This window comes from Anolis carolinensis, chromosome 3 (genome assembly GCF_035594765.1).
Source record: "Anolis carolinensis isolate JA03-04 chromosome 3, rAnoCar3.1.pri, whole genome shotgun sequence".
In the NCBI taxonomy this organism is placed as follows: domain Eukaryota; kingdom Metazoa; phylum Chordata; class Lepidosauria; order Squamata; family Dactyloidae; genus Anolis; species Anolis carolinensis.
In genome coordinates, this window is record NC_085843.1 from 41,356,638 (window position 1) to 41,383,332 (window position 26,695).

At 38.7% G+C, this 26,695-nt stretch overlaps 2 protein-coding genes across 4 annotated transcripts in view; one reads left to right on the plus strand and one right to left on the minus strand.

The window, feature by feature from the left end:
• cfap44 (cilia and flagella associated protein 44) overlaps positions 1 to 9,374 on the plus strand; it is an 89,494-nt gene extending 80,120 nt beyond the window's left edge. For both annotated transcript variants that reach the window (XM_062974768.1, XM_062974769.1), the window contains 6 exons: positions 1,728 to 1,858; positions 3,032 to 3,148; positions 4,307 to 4,508; positions 6,150 to 6,310; positions 7,506 to 7,640; positions 8,025 to 9,374. In XM_062974768.1, the coding sequence (XP_062830838.1) occupies positions 1,728 to 1,858; positions 3,032 to 3,148; positions 4,307 to 4,508; positions 6,150 to 6,310; positions 7,506 to 7,640; positions 8,025 to 8,210 (932 nt within the window). In that variant the 3' untranslated portion in view covers positions 8,211 to 9,374. The remainder of the gene's footprint in view (positions 1 to 1,727; positions 1,859 to 3,031; positions 3,149 to 4,306; positions 4,509 to 6,149; positions 6,311 to 7,505; positions 7,641 to 8,024) is intronic.
• Positions 9,375 to 9,650: 276 nt separating this feature from the next.
• boc (BOC cell adhesion associated, oncogene regulated) overlaps positions 9,651 to 26,695 on the minus strand; it is a 78,997-nt gene continuing 61,952 nt past the window's right edge. Inside the window, exons 7-20 of one of the 2 annotated variants that reach the window (XM_008107868.3) lie at positions 25,934 to 26,227; positions 24,588 to 24,860; positions 22,701 to 22,996; positions 20,711 to 20,870; positions 19,979 to 20,089; positions 18,279 to 18,485; positions 17,003 to 17,184; positions 15,884 to 15,989; positions 15,399 to 15,521; positions 13,980 to 14,204; positions 13,249 to 13,472; positions 11,585 to 11,652; positions 11,028 to 11,224; positions 9,651 to 10,335 (exon numbers count right to left, since the gene is read on the minus strand). In XM_008107868.3, the coding sequence (XP_008106075.2) occupies positions 10,151 to 10,335; positions 11,028 to 11,224; positions 11,585 to 11,652; positions 13,249 to 13,472; positions 13,980 to 14,204; positions 15,399 to 15,521; positions 15,884 to 15,989; positions 17,003 to 17,184; positions 18,279 to 18,485; positions 19,979 to 20,089; positions 20,711 to 20,870; positions 22,701 to 22,996; positions 24,588 to 24,860; positions 25,934 to 26,227 (2,651 nt within the window). In that variant the 3' untranslated portion in view covers positions 9,651 to 10,150. Of the gene's footprint in view, positions 10,336 to 11,027; positions 11,225 to 11,584; positions 11,656 to 13,248; positions 13,473 to 13,979; positions 14,205 to 15,398; positions 15,522 to 15,883; positions 15,990 to 17,002; positions 17,185 to 18,278; positions 18,486 to 19,978; positions 20,090 to 20,710; positions 20,871 to 22,700; positions 22,997 to 24,587; positions 24,861 to 25,933; positions 26,228 to 26,695 lie in introns of both variants that reach the window. The other variant, XM_008107867.3, reaches the window with a different exon arrangement.

Below are 26,695 nucleotides of genomic sequence, written 5' to 3' on the forward strand. Positions count from 1 at the left end.
AAAAACTCACAAAAATCCTTTAAGGCCCTATGAAATATTGCTCCACAAATGACCTCCATGCACCATGAAGGAGACGTTATATTCCTTTAGATCAGAGTTTCTCAAACTGTGCTTTTCAAGATGTTTTGGACTTCCACTCCCACAATTCCTAACAGCTGCTAAGCTGGCTGGGATTTCTGAAAGCTGAAGTCCAAAACACCTGGAGGAGCACAGTTTGAGAAACACTGCTTTTGATGATGGCTCTTTTGATATTACATTCCTACTCACATCCTCAGGTATGATAAGAATGGTTAGACTGGCTCAGAATCTAAACAGACAGAGAAAGAATTCTCCAAGATAACTTATTTAGTTTATTAGTTACCGCCATAGCTGCGTTGTCTCCAGTGAGTTCTCTACTCCCCACAATAACTTTGTGACGTACTCAGGCTACTTTCTCTGTGCTTTCAGAAACAGTTTTAACTAAGGACTGTGTATCTCCTCTAAATGAAAGAAGAAAAACAAATAGATATGAATCCAGACTAGACAGAGGGGTCTTTTTTTTTTGGTTTTTTTTTTAGCAGTGGTCCTATGGAGGTATGTCAACCAGTTCTGGATGGGGCTACACTCCCCCTGAAAGACTGTGTTCACATCTTGGGAGTGCTTCTGGATCTGTCTCTCCAAATGTCAACCCAAGCAGATGCGATGGTCAGGAATGCTATCAGCTTGAGTTGATATGCTAGCTGCACCCCTTCCTAGATTTATAGGACCTAAAGATGGTGGTGCACGAGCTGGTAACCTGGACTTCTGCAATGTGCTTTACATTGGGTTGTCTCTGTACCAAGTTCGGAAAATCCAATTACTTCAAAACATGGCAGCAAAACTAGTTGAATTAGGTGCCTCAGACATTCAACATTTTCAGCCTTTTGCCTGAACTATTGGTATTCTGTATTTCTACATTTAGTTTGAGCAACTTGTACATGCATACTTCAATTAACAAAGACTGATAAAGAAACTCCTATTTGCAACTTTTCATATCTATAGAACCCAATTTTCTCTTTTCCTCTATATAACAAAAAGTTTTTTGTTAGCATTGGTATTGAAAGGATGGTGAAGGAGAGTTTTTGGTGTTGGATTGTCTGCAATATAAAAATGCATTTACGCTTGAGTAGGACAAAAATGGGATTCTTTTCCAGCCAATACTATTGGAGATGTAGAGATATGTTTTGAGAACAGGACTTCAAGGAGTCTCTAGAATAATGGTTCTTATCCTGTGGGTCCCCATAAGCTGGTAAACTGTCTGGGATTGCTGGGAGATGTAGACCAAAACACCTGGGGACCCACAGGTTGAAAATCACTGCTCTAGAAGGTTCCATGCATTTTTGATTACTTACACAAGGTTTGTCTGATCTAGTTCATTTTAAGTCACATGTGCATATTGCTAATTTTACATGAAATTTTTCCAGGGTTCTAATAGAAACATCTGAAATAAGGAAGTCAACATTATCTTTATTAAAGTCTGTAACTGTTAGTTTTATTTTTCTTGTTATTATTTTCTTGTTATTACTTTCCAGTAACAAGGAATTTACTTCAGAGTAAATTTCTCTGAATATTGTGGGATCTGCATCTGAGAGACATATGCAGGATTCTGCTAATAAACTCTTTTAATTTTCATATTATCTTAAAATAATTGAAGATGGAATGAGTTAAAATGGCAACAGTTCCTTATTCTGAATTCTTCCACATCTCAGACTGTGATGAGTCACTCTTTGAAAACACTCTCCAACTCAGAGAGAAACGACTAGACATCGAGGAAGCGTTAGTTGAAGAGAAGAAAGTAATTGAAAACGTGAAGAAAGAATATGAAGCTTTTGCCAAGAAGGTACAGTGACTTCTCCAACTCATTCTTGGGCCAGAATCCTGGCTTGAGCCAATAATGTTTCTGAGGTCTGTTTTTCTGGTGCGTGTTGTAAGCGGAAAACACTAACTGAAGCATCACAGAGGTGTTTAAACAGCAAACCTAAAGCCTAGGGCAGACCTCAGTGCCATTTTGGCCCCCATAGGTTCTCCTGCTTGTTTCAATTTGATATAATAATCTGAACGAATTGTCCAGTTTGCAGAAGAGGGATACAATCTTGTTAGTACCCTAACACAGGTACACCAATGTAGAAGGTGGCAGGAGAAGAAGAAAGGGTGGTGATCTGTGGCTGTGGTGCAGTAGTCAATGTTGCCAAGCTACAAGAAAGATTACTCATCCGTTTGAGAATATTTGTAAGATCCAGCGAGCAATCTGAATCTTTCTGTGCATTCCGACACATTGCTTTTGTTGTTATAATTATTATTTCTTCCCCATCTTTTTCAGAATGAGGAAAGCTACTCAGGGCGGCTTACACTAACATGATTTTTTTTTTAAAAAAAAAAACATGCCAAATACAAGCATTAAAAACAATTTAAAACAAATATTTGTGTCACAGATATAAGTTAAAATACAGTGAAGACACAATAAAAATACTCATACATCTTTTAATGAATAGATTGGACCATTAAAACACAAATCCAGTACTGCTGTGTGCTGATTTATGTAAGTGTTCTAAGGTCTTGCAGTTTGTATGTGGTGCTATATAATTTTTATTCAAACATCCAGTAAAAAGAGAGAAAGCACAGATTTACAACAAGAAAAAAACAAAAATATGGAATTAAAATTACCAAAAATTACAAAGTAAAGAGCGCCACCACAAAAATCCCCTCAAAACCCCCACAATTTTTCCATAGATACAAAACTAAACCATAGCAGCTAACCCACCTATATCTACAACATGTGATCTATGCACATTATAAACAGATTTCTATTAAAACTACTACTAAATATATTCTATGAGTCTCCCACTTGTTGCCTGCTAATTTTAACTACCTCTTTGTTAATCACTTTAGATATCACTTTTTTCTACTCTTCTACTTTTGATATCACTTCTCTAAATAAAAAGCCAATAATTAAAGATTGTCCCCATCTTAGTTAACAAAAGTTAATAAATGAATATGGTGTTATTTTGAACAGGTGAAAGTCGTAGCAGCCAGTCTGGATTCAGCAGAATGGGAATTGGAGGCATATCAAAGGGAGAAACAGCAGAAACTGAATGAGCTGCATGTGGTGGTTCCTCTAAAGCTTCACCAGGTGATGTCAGGTGTTACTGTTAGTGATTTTGGTTCCTTAACAACCAGGGGTGGGTGGGGATCTTATGTGCTATCTTTCCACTCACCGTTCATGGCTTCTATTTCTTTTCTTTTTTTTAGTGTTGCTAAGATGTGTCCCTAATCCTTTTGTTTTGTATAATCTTTCATTGTGATATAAGAGAAAAAGCAACAACATACAATCTTCAAGATTCAGTAATAAAAATATAGTATTATTTCCCCAGGTCTACCACCTCCCCATTCCCACCTGTGAACCACCATCCATGGTTTCCAACACCACACCATATGGAACTAGTATCTAACAAAAATCTGTCCTTATCATTACACAAATAAATCCTGTTTGGCTATTTCAAAATCTGTTTTTGTTTTTTTTTAAAAAAATACCCAAAGGCCAGTCTCCATTTCCTAGTGAATTCTTCTTTGTTTCCTCCCCTTATGCCATTGGAGATCATGTCGCTAATCCTGACCTCTTCAAAATGATGAAAAATCATTTTGCTTTTGCAGGCTCACTGTAGATTTAGATGCAATGGCATACCAGGGAAGTTTGGAGTGCAGGTGTTCATCATGACATTTGTGATGGAACGCACTTTGATAGAGAGGCAAGATTGAAATACAATATATAAATAATATAAATAAATTCACAACAGCTACATCTCCAAGGAGAGTGCAAATATTTGGGCAGCTGTGTTGATCCATATTAACAAACCAACAGTGCCTTCGCAAGAAACTGTCCCTTTGTAAAACGAATGGGTTTTAATTGTTTATTTAAGAGCAATCTGCCCCAGAATACTTTATGCTGTCAAGGGGATACTTCACAACCATGTGTTTTTTGCTGGACAACTGCATCTCCCCTATACTACTGTGAACTTCAGCTAAGCTCAGGCGAAAATGGGGAAATCTAAATGGTGACATCTATGTTGGTGCTATTTAGAAAGTCTTCTCCATGTCTCTTAGCCCTTGTTATCCTATGACATTACTTAACAGAAGTTGGGCAGCAGATGGTCAGAAAGTGGCATGCACTTCTGGCCAATTGCCTGTAGCACAACGATGCCATCCAGGGCAGTACAGTCTGTTCTATATGGCTTCTATGTTTGGGCAGCAGGGTATGCATGTGTAGATAATTCATACTTCTTCTTGACAGGTGGAATATATATCAAATGGAGAAATCCCTTCAGACATCTCTCAGGCTTTGGTGTTTACCAATCAGTCTTTGATGAACTTGCAGCAAAGGATCACAATCTTGCAACAGGAGAAACTCGTACAGAGGGAACTCTACAAGAAGGCTCGGGAACAGCACAAAGAACTTATTCGGGACAGGAAGGAGATGATGATTAAGATTGAGCGTGAGTTGCTAGTATGCTACACATGTGCAGCTTCCAGTTTCATTTTGCACTGTGTGTAAAGGCTTTTCCTTGGCTCCCTATTAAAAGCTTAGAATCATAGAGTTTGAAGAGATCCCAGGAGCCATCCATTCCAACCCCCCACTATGCAGAAACACACAATCAAAGCCCTCCTGACAGATGGCCATCAGTCTTTGCTTAAAAACCAAAGGAGACTTCAGCACACCCCGAGGCAGCAGCGTACTTCACTGTTGAATTGCTCTTACTGTCAGGAAGTTGTTCCTAATATTTAGATGGAATCTTTTTCCCAGCTATTTGAATCCATTGCTCCGTGTCTTAGCCTCCAGAGCAGCAGAAAACAAGCTTGTCCACCTCTTAAATGTGACATCATTTGAGATATTTAAACATTGCTATTATATCTCATCTCAGCCTTCTTTTCTCCAAGCTGCTCTCTCAGCTGCTCCTCATAGGGCTTGGCTTCCAAACCTTTTGATCTGGTGTCAAGAACTGGATACAGTGTTATTCCAGATGAGGTCTGACCCGAAGCAGAATAGATTAGAACCGTGACTTTCCTTGGTCTAGGTAGATATTGAGGCAGCTCCTATTGAGGCAGCTGATGATCATATTGGCTGTTTTTGCTGCAGCTTCACAGTACTGAAGCATATTCAGTGGGGTCTGCTCATGTTTGGAACTACTACTTTGGATTTAGCAACGTTTCCATGGCACAGTGAATTCTTAGTTGATCCAGTATTTCTATAATATACACCCATATGAGGAAAATATGTATTGTTCCAAGAAAACCTTAATTCTGACTATAATAGAGCCACTAGATCAGTGGAATTCAGCTATGTGTTCACTCATCATTCAAAAGTTCATGTACACAAAATGTTTTAGATCTTCTAGATCCTGCGGACTTGCTTGCTTTTTCAGAACAATTCTCGGGATGGTATGGAGGGTTTAGCCCCTGCATGCCAGCTGGCATGCATTATTTTTCAACTGAGCCACTAAGCCCCTTTCCCTTTTCTTCAACATCTTTTCAATATCCTGCCTAATAAACTGGTCCTGTTTGCCCTTCTCTGGCAAACTTATTGTTGGAAGTGAACCACATCCTGCACAAGTTTATAGTTCTCATTAAGGAAATTAATAGGCTGATGAGTTAGCTGGCATGGAAAAGCCCTTCCCCCACTGGCCTCTCTGCCAGTCTCTCTGTTCTCTCCTATCACGTTTATTGCTATTTCTCAGGGACATGGCTGTTTTTCTGAGAAGATGGCAAGCTCCTGAGTACCCCGTTTTCTTCTTCTCCTGAAAACATGAAGAGAGCCAAGATGTCTTCAGAGAGTTAGACAGTTAGATAGAAAAGTCTTATCACTTTGAAAGCTTGACTTTGCTTCTGTATTGTTGAAGCTAATTCATTCTACTGCTAGCTCAAGAAGCTTCTGATCTGCTAAACTGCTGCTGCTATTGTTGCTGATTTACATTTTTAAATTTTTTTCTTTTTGAAATTACTCATGGGGATACTAAGGGCTCGCAGTATAGTTCTACAACCACATTTTCTGATGCAAAGTAGTGTTGTGTTTCTTAATAAGCAAATAGGGAAAACAGAGAACTGTAGATTATTTAAATACAAGTCTTTCATCTTGCTAGGGCTGGAGGAGAAGTGCAATCAATTCATGATGATGAAATTTGGTCGGTTAGTAGATTTGGAAGCTCTTCAAACTCTTTCTGTCAACACAAACCTGGAGGAACTCAAGATGAAAACAATGGAAAAAGAGCAAGCTATTGCTGTGGACTTGAAAAAGTGGGAGGTAAGGACAAAAATATTGAAGAATGTTTTGATGCTGCTTGGCATCCTAGAGATATTGTATGGAGGTGGCTTTTGGCAGTGGACATAGGACAGTTGGGTAAAGTTCATAAAATAAGAGTTTCCACCTTAAAAACTGTTTTTAGTAAGGGAAGGCTTCAAATCCTGGTTAGGAGGAATAAGCTAGAGCACCAACTGGGTTGCCATTCCAACTGTCAAATAAGGGGGAAATAAATCTCTATGCAGAGAGACCCCCTGGTCAAGAATTACATATCAGCTGGCATCCAGTTACTAACATGCACAAATGGAAGTCTAATTCATGCCTTGTGTATTGTCTTCTGATTATTGTGGACGCTGGGATTCTCTTCCCTCCCTTCTCAGTGATTCTCCTCTCTCCAGATTTCATCCCTAACTCCACAACCACTCAATGGCTGGTAGGGAATGGGTGGGAGCATCTCGCTAAGTCTCCAGCTAGACACAGAACAATGGCATTATCATTGAGACCTCTGGAGGAACCCAGCTGGTCTCATCATTCATTTGTTGGTTGAATGGGTGTTGCATGACATGAGACTAACCAATAAGAGTCCAGACAGATTGTTGTAATCAACTAAAGGCAGAAAGGAGTCAGGAACTAAAACCATCTGGGAACTGAGTTTCAAGGGGCACTAGAAATTAGTGATGAAATGAAAGTGTCTAGTGGAGCTTTATTCATGGTGCTGAGCAGGATTTTGGGTGGCTGGATAATACCATGGCTGTATGAGTCATCCACAAAACGTGTGTGTTGTGGCTCTCTGCATGGCAGCTATGAAGCAGAGTCCAGGCCAACAACACCTCTATTAATCCAAGTATTATCTTCATTTTAAGGTAATAACTTAATTTGTCACATATGAAACATATTTTTCCATGCATATAAAAGAATCTGAGCATGCTTTAACTCTAAGAATCACACCTGAATGCATGGGTGAGATTGTTTTAATCAAAAGAAATAATCATTATGGGGTATTTTTTATACATAATAGATTAATGGAAGCAAAAATTTAACACATCTTTAGGTGTTGTGCTCAAGCTCTTTGCATACAAATACACATACCCTTTGTCTTTATTCTTAAGCATTTTGTCCATTGCTTCTATAGGTGTGATATATATCACTAACCCTATTAAAATAAGCATTACTACAACAAGTCTCTGTTCTCTTCCAGGGCAGAATCCTTGAAAAGCGCCAACAGCTGATGGCAGTGACAAAAGAAAATACCAATAAGCTGACACAAATGAATGCATTTTGCACTGAGAAGATACGACTTGAAACCAAGTTAGATTCATTGCAGCATAACCTGGTATGTGTGCTGCTTCAATTATTTATTCCTAATTAATAAGCATTTTGTCTCATGTAGAATGCACAGAGATGGAACAGGAGGCCAATCATAACCAATTCTGCTTTTATGGCAGTAATCCATGTTTGTCAAATTAACAAATTTATACCATCTTGAATTTAAACCTACATTTCAGTAATCATAGTTAATACAATGGGAGTATCCAAATGATGTGGGTTTGTGAGTATAAGTCATTTCTGCTCTTATCTCCCATCTCCCTGAAAGACACTACAGTTACGTTTAAGATCTGAGAATGTTCTAAGTGGAAGCAGAGTGCCTTGTTTCTTTCCTCCTGTTCTATTCTTTCCTATGTTATTAATATGCTGTCCATGGCTTCTGTTTCTGCAGGGAGCAGAATTCCAAGGGCCTCGCAAAGAAGATATTATGGAGAAAGAGAGGATGATTGCACTAGTGCAGCTACAAGCCACAGACGCAGAGATCCTGAAAGAAGAAATCACGCTCCTAAGTAGAAAGGATGGGCGCATCTTCGCAGCACCTGAGCCCCTTTTCCAAACAGATGAGATGCTGAATTAAAGCCCTCCAGTTAAGTTCCCTGGGTCTATTTTAACATATAAATCCTAATACATGAGAGCAACTGGCAGGCTAATCTTGAGAGGCTTAAGCTTCTTTAGCCCACTTCTTGACACATCTTGCCCATTTTAACAGAGGCCACATAAAATTTTAATAGTGATTTGGAAATGCAGTGGCTGGGGAAATTTATGCCTTTTTATAACTCTGAGAGGCATGGGACGATTGTAAAAAAAAGCCCTGATATCAGCTGTATCTATCTCCAGTTAGCCACTTGATTTTGGACAAATGAAGGATCTATGATTAAAAGACTTTGGGCAGCCATTTCACTTCTTGAAGTATGTCAAAACACATATTGACAGCACTGTGCTAAAACAATACTTTGTACTCTCAGTAACTTAACATAGCCCCATGTGTATATCCGCAATGCACTACTGGTATAGAAAGTGCTAAGACCACTGTCCTGGAAGAAGCCAAATATTTATAAAAGATTTGTATCAATATCAAAAGCAATGAAAATGTGCATTTATGTAAGCCCTTTTACCCTGAAATTGTTTTAGATAAGAAAGCAACTGCTTTGTTCATTTATTATCAAATGTCCCAATATCCTATACCTCACAGTTGTTGTTAACCTCTGTATAGGTAACCAGTTGTCTAACCAGTTAACCCAGTAGTTAATTCTTACTGAAAAAAAGTCACATTTCCAGATTTGAAACTCTTGTTTATCGTGCTTTGATAACATGACTGAATTAGATTTTAAAAAATGTTGGCTAAAATCATATATTACCCTTTGTGCAGTGTAAAGTTACATATACTTAACTATTTGACACAGACACTACACAACCCTATTAGTGAATTGCGAAGATGCATAATGGGAGAATGTGTATCAGTAAAGCCCAATGTGCATCCGAGCCCCCATCATACATCACTCTCTTTGCCAGCTCCTGCATATTCTTACATAACAAGATACAAACCTTACAAAACCCAATTATAAGTCTTACAAATGTAACTCCACTTATGGAGCCATAATTCCATATAGAATCTATAGTCAATTTCTGTGCCTGACTTCCTTTCAAAAGATGACATTTTACTAAAAACAAACAAAAGTTATTGCTAGCTATGCACCAATAGATTTTTGTCGTTTCAATAAAGCATGACAGTTCTGCATGATAGTTGTGTATGTGACTTTGTCCTTTGGAACTCAATTCCATTATCACGTAAAGCAAATTTTAACTTGTCTTCACACCACCATCATCTAAATAGAAGCATGTGAATTTAGTTGGGTGTTTGTTGCTGCCATATCAACAATATAGTCATCTGTAAACCTTATTTATAATTGGGTCCGATGGAAACTCTGCAGTCGAAAAACCAAATTGATTAAAAGTAACATGTTAATTTTTCTGCTGTGTTTTTAAAAAATGGAAAGCAGTCAATACAGAGAATCTCTCAAGGGGAAGAAGCATTCTTTATTTACTTGATGAAGCATGGCATTTGTTTTATTACAGGCACACTATGTATGTATGCATATATTGCTTGTTTATGCAGATAAGTATTGTATGTACTTTATATCTGTTTCATTCAGCATTCTGCAGTGAGGATTCCTCCTACAGGGAGGTAAGAAATAACTCTTTTCTATAATATCGTTATTTGATTTACTTTATTGCTGCTGGAAAATGAGCCCTTTGGCCTTGTGCTTCTTTAATCCGCTTCTGAGGTGGAAACCAGAAGGCTGCCTTTTCTGCAGTCTGATGAAGGCAGATGCTATTGTTCCAGCTTTGATTCATTCTCTCTTGAACCTTCCCACACGATGCCACTTCTCTCCACGTAATTATAGAAGGCACATATACATCTATTTACAAGTACATAAATATATAAATAGAGATGTAATACAAAAATAAATAACAATTTCTCTGTTTTAGAATAGTCTTTGTAAGGTAGTTTGTTCCCTAGCTGGTGCTAGGAAAAACATCTAAAGGAACGTGCAGCGGATGGTTGCTCAGGTGCTTCTCTGGGCTTCTCTCCCCCAATTCTGTGTTGGTTGGGTTTTTAGGCCACACTTCTCTTCTATCCTGGCAAAAGTCTGTCCGCTCTACATCTTCAACTGGTACTAAACCAGGACAGCAGGTAGCATCTGAGGATACAAGAAAGGACAATCAGAAGTGCATTCTATGGCAGAAACCACCTTCCCCTAAAACCCTCAAAGACCATTTGCTCCATGCACAAAAGAGCCTGAATCCCCTGCTGAGCAGATATGATCAAAATACTACTACTTGAAAGACTGACAGCTTTTCAGAGAGCTGTAAAAAAGAATTCTTGGAATCCATGAAGATAACAGTACATAATCTGCATTGGAAGTCAATGCTTTGCAAATTTTGCAGGCAAAATTAAGAACCAGAAAAATTACTGTACAAGAGGCAATGAAACCAATCTATTCACAGGCAGTTCTTGGCTGACAGCAAAGGACTGACGTTGAAAGAATGAATATGTTTAGTTGCTAACTCCCCATCTGGCTACTTATTTTGTGTATCTACAGCATATGCTTGAAGACTGCCAGACGGTGTATACCAACAGAAAATCCTTGAATGTAACACAGAACTTTAACTGAATAGAAGCTTCCAACATTTACAATCTCCGATTAATCTTGCTGCTCCACAAATAGATATAAGGGATTCCTGTGATTGCTGTTTCATGTGATACTAGTATTTTCACAGCATGGCTTTCCTTTCTCTGCCTGCACTATACTTAGATAGCAGTCTAATCCTCTGGGATTTAATGCATGTATAGAGGTGGAATATAACTCTTTCCAAAATCTGTCACACAGACCTGTATGGAAAACAGGATTCTTTACATCTTCCATAGAGGAGTTGTCCTTCCTTTGTGGTAGGGAGTTACACAGGCCAATGAATTGTTCGCAACGATGATGGTGATGGTAGTTGTTACTTTGTTGAAGCAGCTGGTGTGTGGAGTCATCTGGAAGCCTATACAGAAAAGAAGGGCTGTCTGGTCCAGGACTGGGTGACCTAAGAGGAAGGAAGAAAAGAAAGTCATTGTCTTGAAGAAAGAGTTGAGGTCATCACAACATTTAAATCTTCATGTGATTAGATATGATGGGTGAGGAAACTGAATCTCAACACAATTGTGGCAGAGCTTTATTTTCAGTCTCAGGTTCTCTATTCTATAGGATAGAATATGCAACAATCTATCTTGCTCCTCACCTCTGTTGGAAAGCTCACTCAGGCTCATGGATGTACTTGCTGAACACCTTTTACTGATATAAGAAATTATGAGTTTTTTTAAATTTTCTAACCACTTTTAATCATGTTGTGAGCTTTCCTGGGTCCCATTACTGCAAGGAAGCAGGATAATAAATATATACATACCTTTGGTGTTCAGCTGGAATATCTCCATTTTGCAGCCCTCTTCCTTGCAGAAAAGCATTGGTCTCATTCTGCTGAAATTAAAAAGAAAAGTATTAGAAATCCCCAAATCTAGAAGAGGATTCAAAAGCTTAATTTTATTTATGCTACAGGTGCTTGATTTTACAAATTTCAAATCAATATAAGAATAAAAAAGCCAGCTGCTTTGGGGGACTCAACACATGGAACTACATTTATTATTTACAGTATTTATATTCCGCCCTTCTCACCCCGAAGGGGACTCAGGGCGGATCACATTATATACATATAGGGCAATCATTCAATGCCCATATACACATAGAACTGAGACAGAGACAGACGCAGAGGCAATTTAACCTTCTCCTGAGGGGATGTTCGATTCTGGCCACAGGGGGGAGCAGCTGCTTCATCATACACTGTGACAGCACTTCCTCATTCCAATGTCATAAATTAGTTAAATTTGCCTCCCCACTTTATAAGTGGTACCTTATTTCCTACTTGATAGATGCAACTATCTTTCGGGTTGCTAGGTCAGCAGCAAGCAGGGGCTATTTTGTTTAATTGACAAGTGCTCACCCCGCCACAGGCTGGCCTTGAACTCATGACCTCATGGTCAGAGAGATTTATTGCAGCAGGCTGCTCACCAGCCTGCACCACAGCCCAGCCCCTACATGGCTATTGCTTCTCTGAATTTTTGCATGCAAATGCCTGCTGAGGTCTGTATCTATGGCAAGCCATCTTTACAGAAAGAGCCTCCCATTATGAATTTCAAAGGCTAAAATAAGTATTTTTCATGAACAGCCTTGTCAATGTTGGTTCAGCACAGTATCACTATGTAACAAAATTTGAAAGATTTTTTGTTCCTGGTTTGAAAATGTTATTCCTGTTTAATTGTGCAGTAATTTACTTTGAAAGTAGTGTTATACTCCAGAAACCGTTTGTGGCTGCCACAAAATATGTTGAATTGATTGAGACTCGATGAAATACTCATTGAAAAACTATAGCAAAATGTACTGCAGGATGTCCCGCAGAAACAACATTTTTGCAGTTTAATAAACTTTTCCCATGTTTTTATGATAGAACCAATTAGGGAATGACAATTATAATCCAGGAACACAAATTGTGTGACATAGTGTTATGAATTAATATTGACAGAAACATAGAATTCCTGGCTTCCTTTCCCAGTTATTTTAAACACTCAATAGTGCTATTTTATTCTTTCCTGCAAAATTTACAGGTACACTACCAGAAGGTTTCAAATACATAAAACAAGATCTGGAACACCTCCAGGTTTATGCCTTGAATCAGATTTTTTTTCAACTTCTATACCTTGAAGAAACCCTTGAAATAATTTTCAGGTCTCTGGGAATCCCTGCATAAAAAAATTATACCTCCAGCTCAAAAGTTTGGGGTTTTTTTCCAATCATGATTCCCCTTAGCCACTTCTCACAGAATCCTATGATTCCAGGGAACCCTGTATGAGAAACTCTGCTTTATATATAAGGAAGGTGTTCAGAAAAACTATTTTTATAAAATGAAGCAAAACCAGCTGTAGAACCATCACCCTGGAACATTACAAATGGGAACTTGACAAAGGCAAGACAGTATGAAAAACTAGTCAACCAACGCATTATTTCCAGAGAAATTACCTGAACTTCATCTGGGCTGTAATCATGTGACTTTGCATTAGGATACCCAACTGAGGTTGCAGAGAAATGGCCATTGGCACCCTGGTGCGCAGGGAGGGGAACCCCATTTGCACAGCGCAGCCCATTTGCTCGAGGCACTGAGATCCCTCGCAGGGGCACCATGGTGTACTGGCAAGACGGCACCAGCAGCCCAGCTCCAGGAAACCCCAGGTCTATGGTCTGTTCTGAATGGCAAAGGAAGATTATAGGCGTATGACACATAAACCAAAGGTCTAACATCAACTACTGACAAAGAATACTGTGAGGTCTTGGTTAGGAATGGATTTTTAAGGCCTCAGAATAAATCTACATCCTTTTATGCTCATGCAGTAATGTTTGGAAGTCTGATCCTCATATCGCATAGATGTAAAGTTATATGAAATAGGGGCAAACTTCGGCCCTCTAGGTGTTTTGGACTTCAGCTCCCACAATTCCTAACAGTCTACCAGCTGTTAGGAATTGTGGGAGTTGCAAGTCCGGGAGAGTTGAAATTTGCCCATTCCTGATGTAAAATTATATGAAATTAATTTGAAAGCTTTCCAAGGGATGATATTTTTGACAGAATTATCATTAACATCTACCTAGGTCCCTTTATTATACTCTATAGCTTTCAATTAATGATGTACACACACGCACTGCAGCAAACTTTTCTTAAGAGTGACATTTGACTTTTCCCTACTCAAGTTGCTTACTTTGCTTAGACCAAGCCCTCCAAAGGCAAAACGGTATGAAAGCCACAATGATGAGGACAATGGAGCCCAGCACCACCCCTACGATCAAGTAGGGCAGGTCGCTTGAACGGGCCACCATGGCACCTGCCCCAAGGCCATTGTGGCCACTGTTTGGTGGCGGATGATGCTGTATCGCAGACACCGTGGGTGGTGGGAGGCGGCCAGGCAGCCCTGCAGATTTGCGAGCTACAAATATAAGAGAAAAGTCATGGTTAGATCTCAACAGATAACTAATATATGTCCCTGTTGTCCTTTCAGCTTCTTTGTCTATCTTAGTCTACCTTTCTCCTAAAGTACTACATTGCCCTGTGTTATAGCATCAAAATATGAATGTTATCTGTTTGATTCTTGCCAACCTCACTAATAAATTCAGTTTCCTTCTTGCCTCTCACATTCATTGATCACTGTAACAGAAACATATTCTGTTTTTACTGTTCAGAGCACAATGTTATAAGTGTTTTGTAAGTTATAACTATAACTTTTAGTACAATTGGTATTATGCAGGAGCAAAATTCTTCATATTCTCCAACAACTACACTACTACTACTACTTTGCAACTCTTCAGATCACAGATCATGTTTCTCGTTCTTTCATAGTTTAAATAATGTTATGTTTAATGACGCTCTACTAGGCATTTGGGGAAGGATAAGGAGCAGGATTTGGGGAGGTGTGAGTGGGATTGGGGGGGCTATGAGTTCTAAAGGGCATTTCAAATGTATTTATTGTAGTTTAATCTGTTTTACCACACTGTTATTATTTAATTGTTTTTTTTAACTTGTCTATTGTGATTTTGAAACTTAACTAAGTGTGGGATTGTTAGCCACTTTGAATACCCAGGGGATAAAAGCGGGGTATAAATAAAGTATAAATATCATCTTCATCATACTCATTCCTGTATCACCAGAGATATTAGTGGTATTTGGTGGGTGTTATGGGCACGATATGTAGTCTTGTAGTGGGGAACATCACCATACTATTTGTTCCAAGTCACTGAACACATCATTAAAATCCTGTCACTTGTTGCGTATTGTCCATCTGAGCCATTTAAAAAAAAAAAAATTGTCAATTTTCACCTATTCAAATATTGTTTGCTAGTTTCAGTGGTAGTTTTTTTATCGGCTACTTTGCAATATGGAGACTATTTTGCATACTAATGGGACCTTATGTTAACTGCAAATTATGCACTTAATGAATGAATTTGTATCAACAGAATACTTCATTTTGCTCCCTCCCCACTATTTAGTCTCCTGGTCCATTTCATCTTAGTGTATCTTATTCATAGGGGGTATATTTCTAGGCTTCTAAATCTCCTCAGAATCTGTTCATTAAGGAATGGAGAGCAAGATGTTTCTTAAACACCCCATTGCAGTAGTTAGTTACCTTTGGTTTCGCAGATCATCACATTGCTGAACTCACTCTCTCCGCCTTTGTTGAAGCACTGCATTTTAATGTCATAGGAAGTTTCTGGCTGCAGGTGGCTGATAGAATGCCAGTATCGGTCACCTGAACAGGAGGCAACAGATACATGCTAATTGTCATCTGCGAAGACCATGAATGGATCTCTGTGTTATCAAAGAGTATCATTATACAGTGAGTGGCATATTTGAAGAAATCCTCATTTGAAAGGTTGGAAATTGCTACCCATGCATTAATGCACTGCACTATACTGAAATAACTCCTGTTTTCTTATGACTAATTACATTCCTGAAACTTCGTATCATCCAGCCAAAGAGGGCTTTTCACTGAACTCTTTCATTTTCTTTATTATCATGGACACAGCAATAGTAAATGTTTTACTGATTGACAGACTGAAGGCATATTATAGGAACTAACCGTTGGGGCACAGTCAACAGGTTGTTTCCTACCTTCTACCTCTTCTTTCTTATAATCACTGTCATTATCACTGTCTGTTGGTCGGTAATAGATGTAGAAACCATGAATTGGTGTATTGTTATTGCTGGCTGGGACATACTGCAAAGAAAAGTAAAAGGCAGACATTAATAAAAGTACAAGTGCTCATCAAAGCCATCTTCCATATACAGAACCTTTAGAACAGAAGTAAACAGACCTACTCAGTTTGTGGACTGTAATTTGTTTTTTATTATTAGAATGTTGAAACCCACCAACTGTAAAATCCAGGATTAATGGAAAATTATAAAATCTAAGGCTTGCACAAAAAGTCTTGCACAAAAAGCAAGTCAAAGGCAATTGGATAAGCCTCCTAATTTACAGGCGTGAGACTGACTGAGAGAAAAGATTAAATTAAGGCTGTTTCAAAATATTTAATTTTATATGCTACTGTGAGCCAGAAAACTTTGCTTACTTATTGGAATTTATTTGGACATTTTCTCTGGGCGGTTCCACACAGGACTTTAATGTGGGCCCAATCAGGTTTAAAAGACCCGGGTCTTTCCAGCTGTCAAATTACGCTGGGACAAAGCAGGGTTTTCCTGCTTTGTCCCGAATGAATTCATTTTTACCTAAGCCGTCGTTTGGACACCCCAGGGAAAACCGCGGATGCTCATGTGTTTTAGGCACTGTCTGGATGCACCCTAAGAGATCAAATTGTCTTCTTTTTGCTCAACACATGAAAAGAAACACTGCTGAGTCATTCACACTATCCAGGCTTTTTATGCCCAATTTATTCATTTTTTCATGTCAATTCTACTACTAGAATTTTTTTTGGTGAATAGTGCTCGGTATTGCGCTTGCATTTTTAGAGATTCTAGGGATTAAAAAAATGCCCCCAGATTATTGAAAACTGTGTGCCCTTATCTAGAAGGATTCAGTACTGCTATAGAAGAAAATGCAACAGTCTAAGGCGGATTTGAAAAAAGGAAAAATAAAACAATATCAAGGTTTAAAGAAGCATTAATAAAATCCCGAACGAGTCAATAGTGACTTGATTAAAGGACTGCTGCATGCTCAAAGAACACATTCCCTTCCTCTGCCCTCCAGCCCCCAAAACAGTTTTTCTTCCTCACCATCCACTTCAACATGATGGTGGTCTCATTGATGGCATCTGTGAAGGTGATGTATGGCCCGGCCACAGGGCGCTCATAGACCCGGTTGCTGTAGCCTGAAACCACATGGGGCTTCGACGCAGTGCTCGGCTCGCTCTCCCCCAGGATGTTCAGAGCTCGTACCCGGAACTTATAGGAAACGCCTATAAGAGAAACAACACAGAAGAAAGATGAGCCATTTGACCTGAATAAAGCCCTTGATAATCTTTTCCTGGAAAATGAGCCATTCCATATCAACAGGTGGCAAAATGATGCATTTGAAAGAGCTGCTTTTTCCTGACTTGGAGATCTAAGAAACAAACCAGCAGGAAATGCCTGATACCAAGGTGTTTTCAGAAAATGTTTGCTTTTTAAAAAATGTTATTCTTTGTGTAATCTGAATGGTCAACAGATTACAGATTACAGTTCTTATTTTATTCCAGGTCAATGCAAGTTGAAAACCATTTTTATTTTACTCAGAAAGCTACGTCGGAAAATTTGAGAATACAGAAATGGGACAAATAGAGATACAGATGCATAGACTGTCTTCTCCGTTATATCTCCAAAAGAAAAACATTTGTGAGGTCAAACATATGTTTGAATTTCTAGAAGCGGAAAGCTAGTGTGGTTGATGGTGACGTGGAGTTCAGAAACAGTACAAGGGAAAGTGTCAAGTGCCCTTTCTAAAGTAGCTTTTGGTCTGGGTAAAAACAAATGTAATGAAACAAATCCTAACTACCAGATTACGGTCACTTGAGTTTACATACAGAGTTTGGAAAGGCTATTATTGGACCACAATTCCCAGAATCCAATAATAATTTTCTCTACAACTGTTATACAATGCAAGAAAGAAAGTAATGGACAAATTTCAGGGGGTCAAAGGTATCATGTGTTAGGTGCACTTTTGGTCCCTTCTTAGGCCCCAGAGGTCTTTTTTGAAACAAGAAATGAATAGGAAGTGACCTCTGCTCACTTTCTAAAATGACCCAGGGAGGTCAAAAGCAGGCTGAAATGCCCCCTTGCCCCTGAGAGGCATTTGAGGGCAACACACTTTAGTTTTGCTTTTCCAGAGCAGACACATACCCCTTCATACTTAGCAGCCTATAAGATTGTGCATTTGTCTAGAAGAGGAGTGTGGACTAAGAATCAGCTTTGAAATGACCTTTTCTTCTTGACACATATCATTACAGCAATGAGCAAGACATAAATTTATTACAAGGACAAAAAACATGCATGTTGGGAAAAGAAGTTCTTCTACCTTTCTCAAGCCCTGTAATTTCTACAGAGAGGCGAGAAGGGGGAATGTCGCTTGTAGCTAACACCCAGTCCCCAAGCTTCTTCAGTTTCTTGTATTCCACCCGAAATGACTGAATGGGAAAGCCTCCATTCCCACGTGGGATCCATGTGACATAAACAGAGGTCTCAGATGCCATGGAGATGGTGGGCCTATCTGGAGCCTCTGGGGCTGTTGGAAAAAGAACTGTGTTAGGAGCCATACAATAAGTCATGCAGCTTCTGAATGGAAAAGCTGGTCTGGAACCAATCTTCTCTGCTAGGTGATAGCTCCCATGTTTCTAGATGGGAGATATAAACCAAAAAATGAAAACAACCAAAAAATGAAAAACCCTATACTGTTCTGAGAAATAATAAGCATTTTATCACAAAGCCTCTTTTAAGTAACCTGCCATGCTTATGGTCTAGAAAAATCTTGGATAGGGAGTATCTGGAACCTCACTATTTAAGAGAGAAATGTCCTTGTTTTATAAACACACTGCAGATTAATTCTTTAAACCAAAACTGCAAAGCCATAAATGTATATGCCTGTTTTCAACAAGAAGAGCTGAACACTGCATCTCTGTAGTGCTGCATTGGCTACAGTCTTGTTCCTCTTCTCCCAGATGATTCTAAGAAGGATAAATTGCTAATTTTCAATCAGATTAACCTGTGATTTTGGTTCTATTAGAGCAGAGGTCCTCAAACTTTTGAAGCAGAGGGCCGGTCCACTATCCTTCAGACTGTTGAGGGGCCGAATTATCATTTGAAAAATATATATATAAACAAATTCCTATGCATACTGCAAATGTCTTATTTGTAGTGCAACAACAACAATGAAAGAACAATACAATATTTAAAAATGAAAACAATTTTAACCAACATAAACCTATCAGGATTTCAATGGAAAGTGTGGACCTGCTACTGGCCAATGAGATAGTCAAGTTAATTAGGGTTGTTGTTGTGTGCCTTCAAGTCATTTCAGACTTTGGCCGAGCCTAAGTCTAAAATTATTTATTTACTGCATTTATTTACTACATTTATATCCCACCCTTCTCACCCAGAAGGGGACTCAGAGCAGCTGTATGTACATACAATATATTATATTAGTAGCATAGCACAATATTAGCATTATATATTACTATATTGAACTATACCACTATACTATTATATAATATGTAATACATAACATTTAATATTATTATATGGTATTATTATTAGTATTATATTGTATAACATAATATTATTATCAATATTATATGTATATACAATATATTATATTATTAAAACTGAGGGCGGGGGCCAGGTAAACGACCTTGGAGGGCCGCATCCGGCCCCCGGGCCTTAGTTTGGGGACCCCTGTATTAGAGTATGAGTTTAAATTTTAAAGAACCAATTCAATTTTTTAAATGGTGGGCATTGCTCTATCGCTCATATTTACAACTGGAGAGAGTTTATCTGGCAGGTGCTTCTTGTAAGAGAAAGTCACTCACACTTTGGAGGAAAATAAGGACTAACGAAAAGCAATTGGGAGAAGCAATCTCTGATGCCACTATTTGCATCTGTCTTTGCTTTTTCTCCCTATTGCAACAGTTCTTTCCCATTTTTTCCTTCTCTAAATAGCCCGTCATTTCCCTCAAAACCTGCTTTCTGGGCTTTTGTGCTGCAACTCTGCTGTGGCCTTACGAGAGAGTCGAGTGTTATCCGACTGGTTGCTGCTCCGAGAACTAATGCCTGGGTCATCCCTCTGAATATGCTGGTCTTTACTGGGAACAATATCTGGTTTTGGCCGTCGTCCTAAAGAAGACAAAAATAAGTAGTAAAAATACATTGCCACAGATGGTGAACAGTAGTGAGATTTGGCTGCTATTACATATAGAAATGTATTTTCCCAATGCATTGTAGAAGCTTGCAAGTGCAGGACAACAAATCTGCATGATTCACAGAGACCAGGAAGAAGCAGCAATGCTATGGAAAGAGGCATGCTTAGCTTTATTTAAAGTATGAGTTTTCAATTTTCTTCTAAAGGTTATTATTATTTTGACAATTTCCTTGCTAAAAAGGGGGCTTTTGTGGGTGTTTGATATAGCAAAGGGACACAAGATGCATAGTAATCCAGAAGTTTTAACTACTGCCCCTAAACAGTCTAGTGTCATAACAATACTGCTTTCCAAAAGATATCTTTAACCAGTAAATAAGATATCTTTGCTGACAGACACATGTCTGTATATTGGTAGTGACACGTCCGTATACGAGTTACATTTTGTATATTATATTATACATGATAAATGACAAATTATGCATTTCACATCTGATGAAATAGACAGCTGATATCCAAAATTGAAAAGCAGGATGCAGCTGGATCTGCTCCTCAAAATAAAATAAATTACATATTTGGGAAAGTGTTTTAATCTTTACCTGTTCTGAAAGTAACCATGGCTGTCTGGCCTTCTCCAGCACAGTTGTAAGCAGCCATCTCTACCTCATACAAACTTCCTGGATCCAGTTTTGTCAGAGTAAGATAATGCTGGTTGGCAGGAACATCCTGGACTGTCCAGCTGTCGGATGAATTCATTACCTGTTGAAGAACCAGGATAGTCATCCTTAGCATCTGTGACATCTTCTATATTAAAGTTAGTAATTTTTTTGCTAGAACAGGATATGTAGGAGGCCCTAAGCATGTGCATCTCAAATAGCTGCAAATTACCCCTGGTTCCACTATTTTACCTATGCCAAAGTTTAGATTTAGATGATATTACAAGTTGTAAGCCATTTTGCTTTCTGGGGGTACTTTATAATTCTATGTTTACAGGTAGCTTTACTAACAGCACTTGGAACCAGAAAATAGAATTGTTTGGCCACATTAGTTTTCAATCAAGAGATAAAAATGGAACATTAATAGTAACAACAAGTCTTGCAAGTTAAAAAAAATCACAAAATGATGTTAGGAAAGTGCAACCTAGCTTAGTTCAAGGTTTAATTGCTTATAACCAGAGTTATTACACAATGCCATAACAAAGAGGTTCCAGAAATCACAAATCACAAAGTTAAAACAGAACACAGAATTTCCAGCTCCATTTCTAATACTGTACAATTCCCCCACGAAATGGAAATGGGTAATAAGAAAAAAGCTACAAAATAATAAAAACATATGATTAAAGTTGCATCTCCGAAGCTATCAAAAATATTAAGGTACACATAGAATAATAAGATTGGCTTTGAGAAAACCTCTCTGTAGGAAGTGTTCCACAGGGAATATGCCATCATCCTAGAAGACCACCTTTAAAGAAAAGGTCCACCTCACCTCATATGACAGCAACTATCCATAAAATGCTCTCCACTAAAGATCTTATTTTACAGGAAGGGCTGAATACTTTTCCCTCATTCACTTGTCTCCTATATCGCCTGGTGTCTCTATTTCCAACTTGCAATGCTTACATGTGTCTGCATGCAGCCACATACATCCATAGAAAGTGATACTCCTCCACCATCTTTAGTTTAGCAATTGAAGATGTAGCAACTATAAACAATTATTGTATTGGTCCATGCTACATATAAACATTTTAGAATAATTTGTGCTAAGAACACATGTAGTTGGTAAAAGAGCTGCTCAGAAGGAAATGGATGTTCACTACTGCTGTAACTCAGGTACAAAGTTTACACATTTTTGTTGTGAAATCTATTTAGATTGTATTTACTGAAATTAGCGTAGTTGTTCAGTTTTGCAAAATCAAGCTTCTTCTTTAAATAAATAAACTATTTCATATTATCTGTTTACTAGCCATGTAAATGGCAGTCATGTAAGGGTTAACAGGAACAGGCTCCATCTGTAAAGACCTTTAAGACAGAAGAAAGAGCCTCCAGCTGAGAATTTGCTCTGTGCTGGAAACATTAGTGCTAAATGCAGTGACCCATGTCAACTCCCTCTGACCCCAAAACCTTCCAGGTGAAACTTGGGGGGGGGGGGGGGGGGTTGGGACACACAAAGATCCCAAAGACCAAAGAAATGACAAGTTGCAGGCCCAAATCAACACTCATCCCTGGGCACATGACTGGGCTCTATTTTGTCTTTCCAAGAGAGTTTAATACACTGTTGTAAAAATATAATAATTTCACCAATACTTCAACAGAGAAAATCCAGGATGTCTCTAATTCCATCTACCCTTATTACATCTCATGCAATTAAGAACTTCAGGGGGGCTGTGTGCCAAGAGACCACAATGAACATAAATGCTACAGCTGGACAACTTCTCCACTTCACCAGGACAAAAAAGGAAAAGAGCTGGTGCTATATTAACAGGCAACCAAACCAGCAAGCCATACAAAAGCTGTCACAGAAATTGTCATTTGGCACCTTTATCAGGATACATGGCAGATGAATACAAAAAGAAATCTGGAATATACCAACCTTGCGGTGTTTCACAATATAGTAGAGGACAGGGGCTCTGCTGTCATGCCGTGGTTTCCACAACAATTCATATGAATCTGTTTTGGTTGTCCGGGGAGAGCTAAGGATGACCGGGGCCTCTGCTGGAGACACCTGATCCTGGGTGGGGCACTGGGAGGACACGGGTGTCGTGGGCCTGGGTTTTAGGGGGACAGCCTTGTCTTTTAGCACTTTTTCACTGTTGCTAAGCCTAGTAGGTGACATGACGGAGTGAACAAAGTGCGCCACTGAGACGTGCTGTGGCTCCGGAGTTGTTTCTGAAATGCAAAAAGGAAGACCGCTGCCATTTTTAAAATAGATCCAAATGAGCAAACAATGAAACATCTATCCATTTTCTTATAACTGATATTCTGCTATGCCTGACAGCTAAGAAAATAAATCTTAAATTGAAACAATCACTCCTCAGTGGGTATTAGACAATGTGCTCCTAGGATGACACTGTAATGCCAATATATGAATGGAATCACAGCAAGATTGGGACTACCTTGCTTATCAAATGAGGGACAAAATCACTGCCTTTTTGCAATATTAATGTTCTTCTGATTAAGTTTGTAGGCATTCTTGTCCTTGATGAAAAAGAACCCCATGGGGGGGGGGGGGGCTGTCAACTGCACTAAGAATTTTTCCCCTCATTTTGGGATTTACTTGGAAGAATTTCACAATGTGGCTTCTACATGAAAAGCACTGAAATATTATTTTACACAGTGTTTGCAGTTATTGTATTGTACATAAAACGCAGTGCCTCTGTATCTTCTTGTTACTCTGCCTAGTCCCAAAATGTAAAATAATAAATCAATAAAAAGGCACAAACATTTTGTAATGTCACTCAGAGGGAAGAAAACTTTGATTATTTTTCATTTTCTTGTGTGTGTGTGCGCACGCGTGTGTGTGTATATATAGATATATGTGTGGTTTTAATTGGCTTTGGGCCACTTTGGAAGGCAGAAAGGCTGTTTCGTTAGTGGGAGTTCAGTACCAAGCAGCTAGGATTTTGGTGCACTAGACAAGAACTAAACAATTCAAATAAAATCTAACCTTTTTCATGGGCACTATATTCTGCATTGATCGAACTGTGCGCCCATTGGACTATGTTATAGTAAGGAGAAATTTGAATTGGGTAGAATTTTGGCTATTTTAGGAACAGAAAGGGCTATTCATGCATTTTTAAATTTTATTTTATTTATACCCATCCTTCCTCTCTGAGGGGATTCAAGGCAGCTAAAAGCCAAACACTTTGATCCATTTAAAACAAAGCAAATACAATTTTTAAACAATTAAACCGCACTGTGTGTGTTAGGTTAAAAATACAATAAATACAATTAAAATGCATTTTAAAACACCAATCTCTCAAAAAAATCCAACCCACAATCCCACCCAGCAGCATGCCCATCCTTCTCCAAATGCCTGCTGGCAGAAGTCAGTCATATTTTTTTTTGTCACAAGATTTTACCAGGTCTCTTTACTTGTTTGATTTTTATGAACTTTTTGTAATTCTAACTTTTGTATGTCACTATAGTTGTATTCAAAGGATAGAATATAAATTATATTATTGACCAATAAAGTAGTAAGAGGAATGTAAGAGACATAGTCAATGAAAGGAAACTAAAAAGGAACACAATTATTCCTCTTAATAATTGAAAGACTTCCTCAAGGCCAGTTAAGTTTGTGGGATAAAGCAGTCTCCATGTGTTCACAGATATATTCATAAAATTTGCTAAATAAGACTATCAGGAGATTTCACTCTGGATCATGATCTAGGCTACTGTGCATGATGTGTCACATAAATGAAGAATACGCATCGTTCTATTTGAACTTATATGACCCTCCATGACTCCACTGAAAACTTACGAGGCTGAGCAGTTCTCATTTGGACCATGGCCTGCGCGCTTCCCACTTCATTCTCTGCCATGCACTGGTATATCCCTTCATCCTCAGGCCCCACACTAGAGACCCTTAAGGCTCTGCGACTCAGCTGCATTCGGTGGCTGGAGAAGAGAGGAACTGCATTGCGCAGCCACACAACGGATGGTTGCGGGTTCCCTCGAACCTTGCAAGTGAATTTTGCATTTTGACCCCACATGATGATCTGCTGGGATAATTCCATGCTAACCTCAGGTGGTTCTGAAAAGGAAATAGAATAGCAGCTCATATTCTCTGGGAACAGCTATAAGAGTTTTGAAACAGACAGTGATGAAGCTGTGAACTTTGTGGCTAATGCCTTTAAATGTTTGTGGTATAAATGAAACATTTGGGTCAGGGCAAGGATACCTGCCTCCTTCTGTAACTGGATGCTCCAAAACAGAAAATTAACAAACCTGAGCTTTAATTCCTTGTTTGTGTACTACTTCAGTATGAGGAGGCTTTGAGTAATCTTATCAAAATTAATCTTATTAACAACATAAAAGGAACTAGCCCTTTGGCTAGGAATTACCTAGCTTTTCTAAGTCACAGTCCAGTCCCCGCCTTTGCAATGCTTCCTTGATTATACTGTAATTACTTCCTGCATTAAATGGAACTACCCGTATGTCTATGAAGCCTTTTTTGCTTAACCATCTTAAACTGACACGTAATTTGCTGCAATTTTTCACTTCTGAATGAAAGAGCTAATAGCCAAACTAGAAAAGTAAGAATCTGTGCTTGTTCTTCATAGCATATTCCACCTAGCCTGATACATGCTTAATTTAAAATTATTTGATGTTTTATATAGATTGGATGTGAATGAGCTTTCTTACAATTACTTGAATTATATGTGCCTCTAGAATTACAATTTCCCAAAAAAGAACTCTTTTTAAATTTCTGCCCATTCTGTAGAAAGCCAGGTAGGCTATTTGTGCTATCTTCCTGCTTCCCAAATTGATCTGATTGTTGGCACACACATTTGAACAGAAGTGTGACAGTATATCCTAGGACAGTGGTTTTCAATCTCTGTGCTGTGTCGGTACATTTTCTCACATGTGGGGGAGAAAGCAAGTTATATTTCAACCCTATGATAGTTTACTTGGATGTAAATGCAATTCCAGTGGGTAAGAGGTCGAAGGCTGAAGCCAAAACTTTAACTACAACCTTTCAAGATGGCCTAAATACACTGGCAATCCTGCCACTTTCATGTGTGCACACAAGATCACCTGTAGGCCATGCTTCTGGCAGCTTTAACTAAGAGAAAAGAAGAGGAACCAACCTGTAGAGGTACTCACCAAACACTTGTACGTTGTAAAGCATGACGGCTGCTGCAGCCTCACCCACTCCGTTGTCAGCCATACAGCTGTAGGTCCCTGAATCTTCCTCACTGATTGTATCAATGAGAAGATTGCTGAGAAGGAACCGAGTCTTGTTGTAGCCAGAGACACCAGAACCATCCTTGGCCCATGTGACTCGTGGAGGAGGAATTCCACTAGCCACGCATTCAAGAATGAGGTTTTGGCCCTTGGTGACAATGATGGTCTGTGCTTCTGGGGGATAAATTATGCGGGCTGCCTCAGCAGTTGAGCCTAGTGGTGAGAGAGACAGAGAGAAAAATGAAAGACCAGACAGGACAACCTTACCTCTCCCCCCCCCCCCCCCCACACACACACAAAAGACAAAATCAGTACTGTAGTGCTTCTGCCAAGAAGCAACATCTTGATATCCAAAACGGCATTTAGCAACTGGCTACAGAAGGATATTTTCAGGAAAATGTTTTTTTTTAAAATCTAAGAGCATTTAACTCTACTGTGCTCCAATACTGTAATTTAAGTGCATCTTACCATGTTTTACATTGTTACCCGTACCTCTTAAAACTTGTCAATCATCTCATATATCAGTTTTGAAAGAAAAGTGAAATACAAATAAAATAAATATATTTAAAGGTACAAGTAAATCACTCTCTTTAGAAACTGATAGTTTATGCTCAAAAGTGTTAAAGTCAAAACTATGTGAAACAAGATCTCCTACATGGAAGGTTTCCATAGGACACTAAG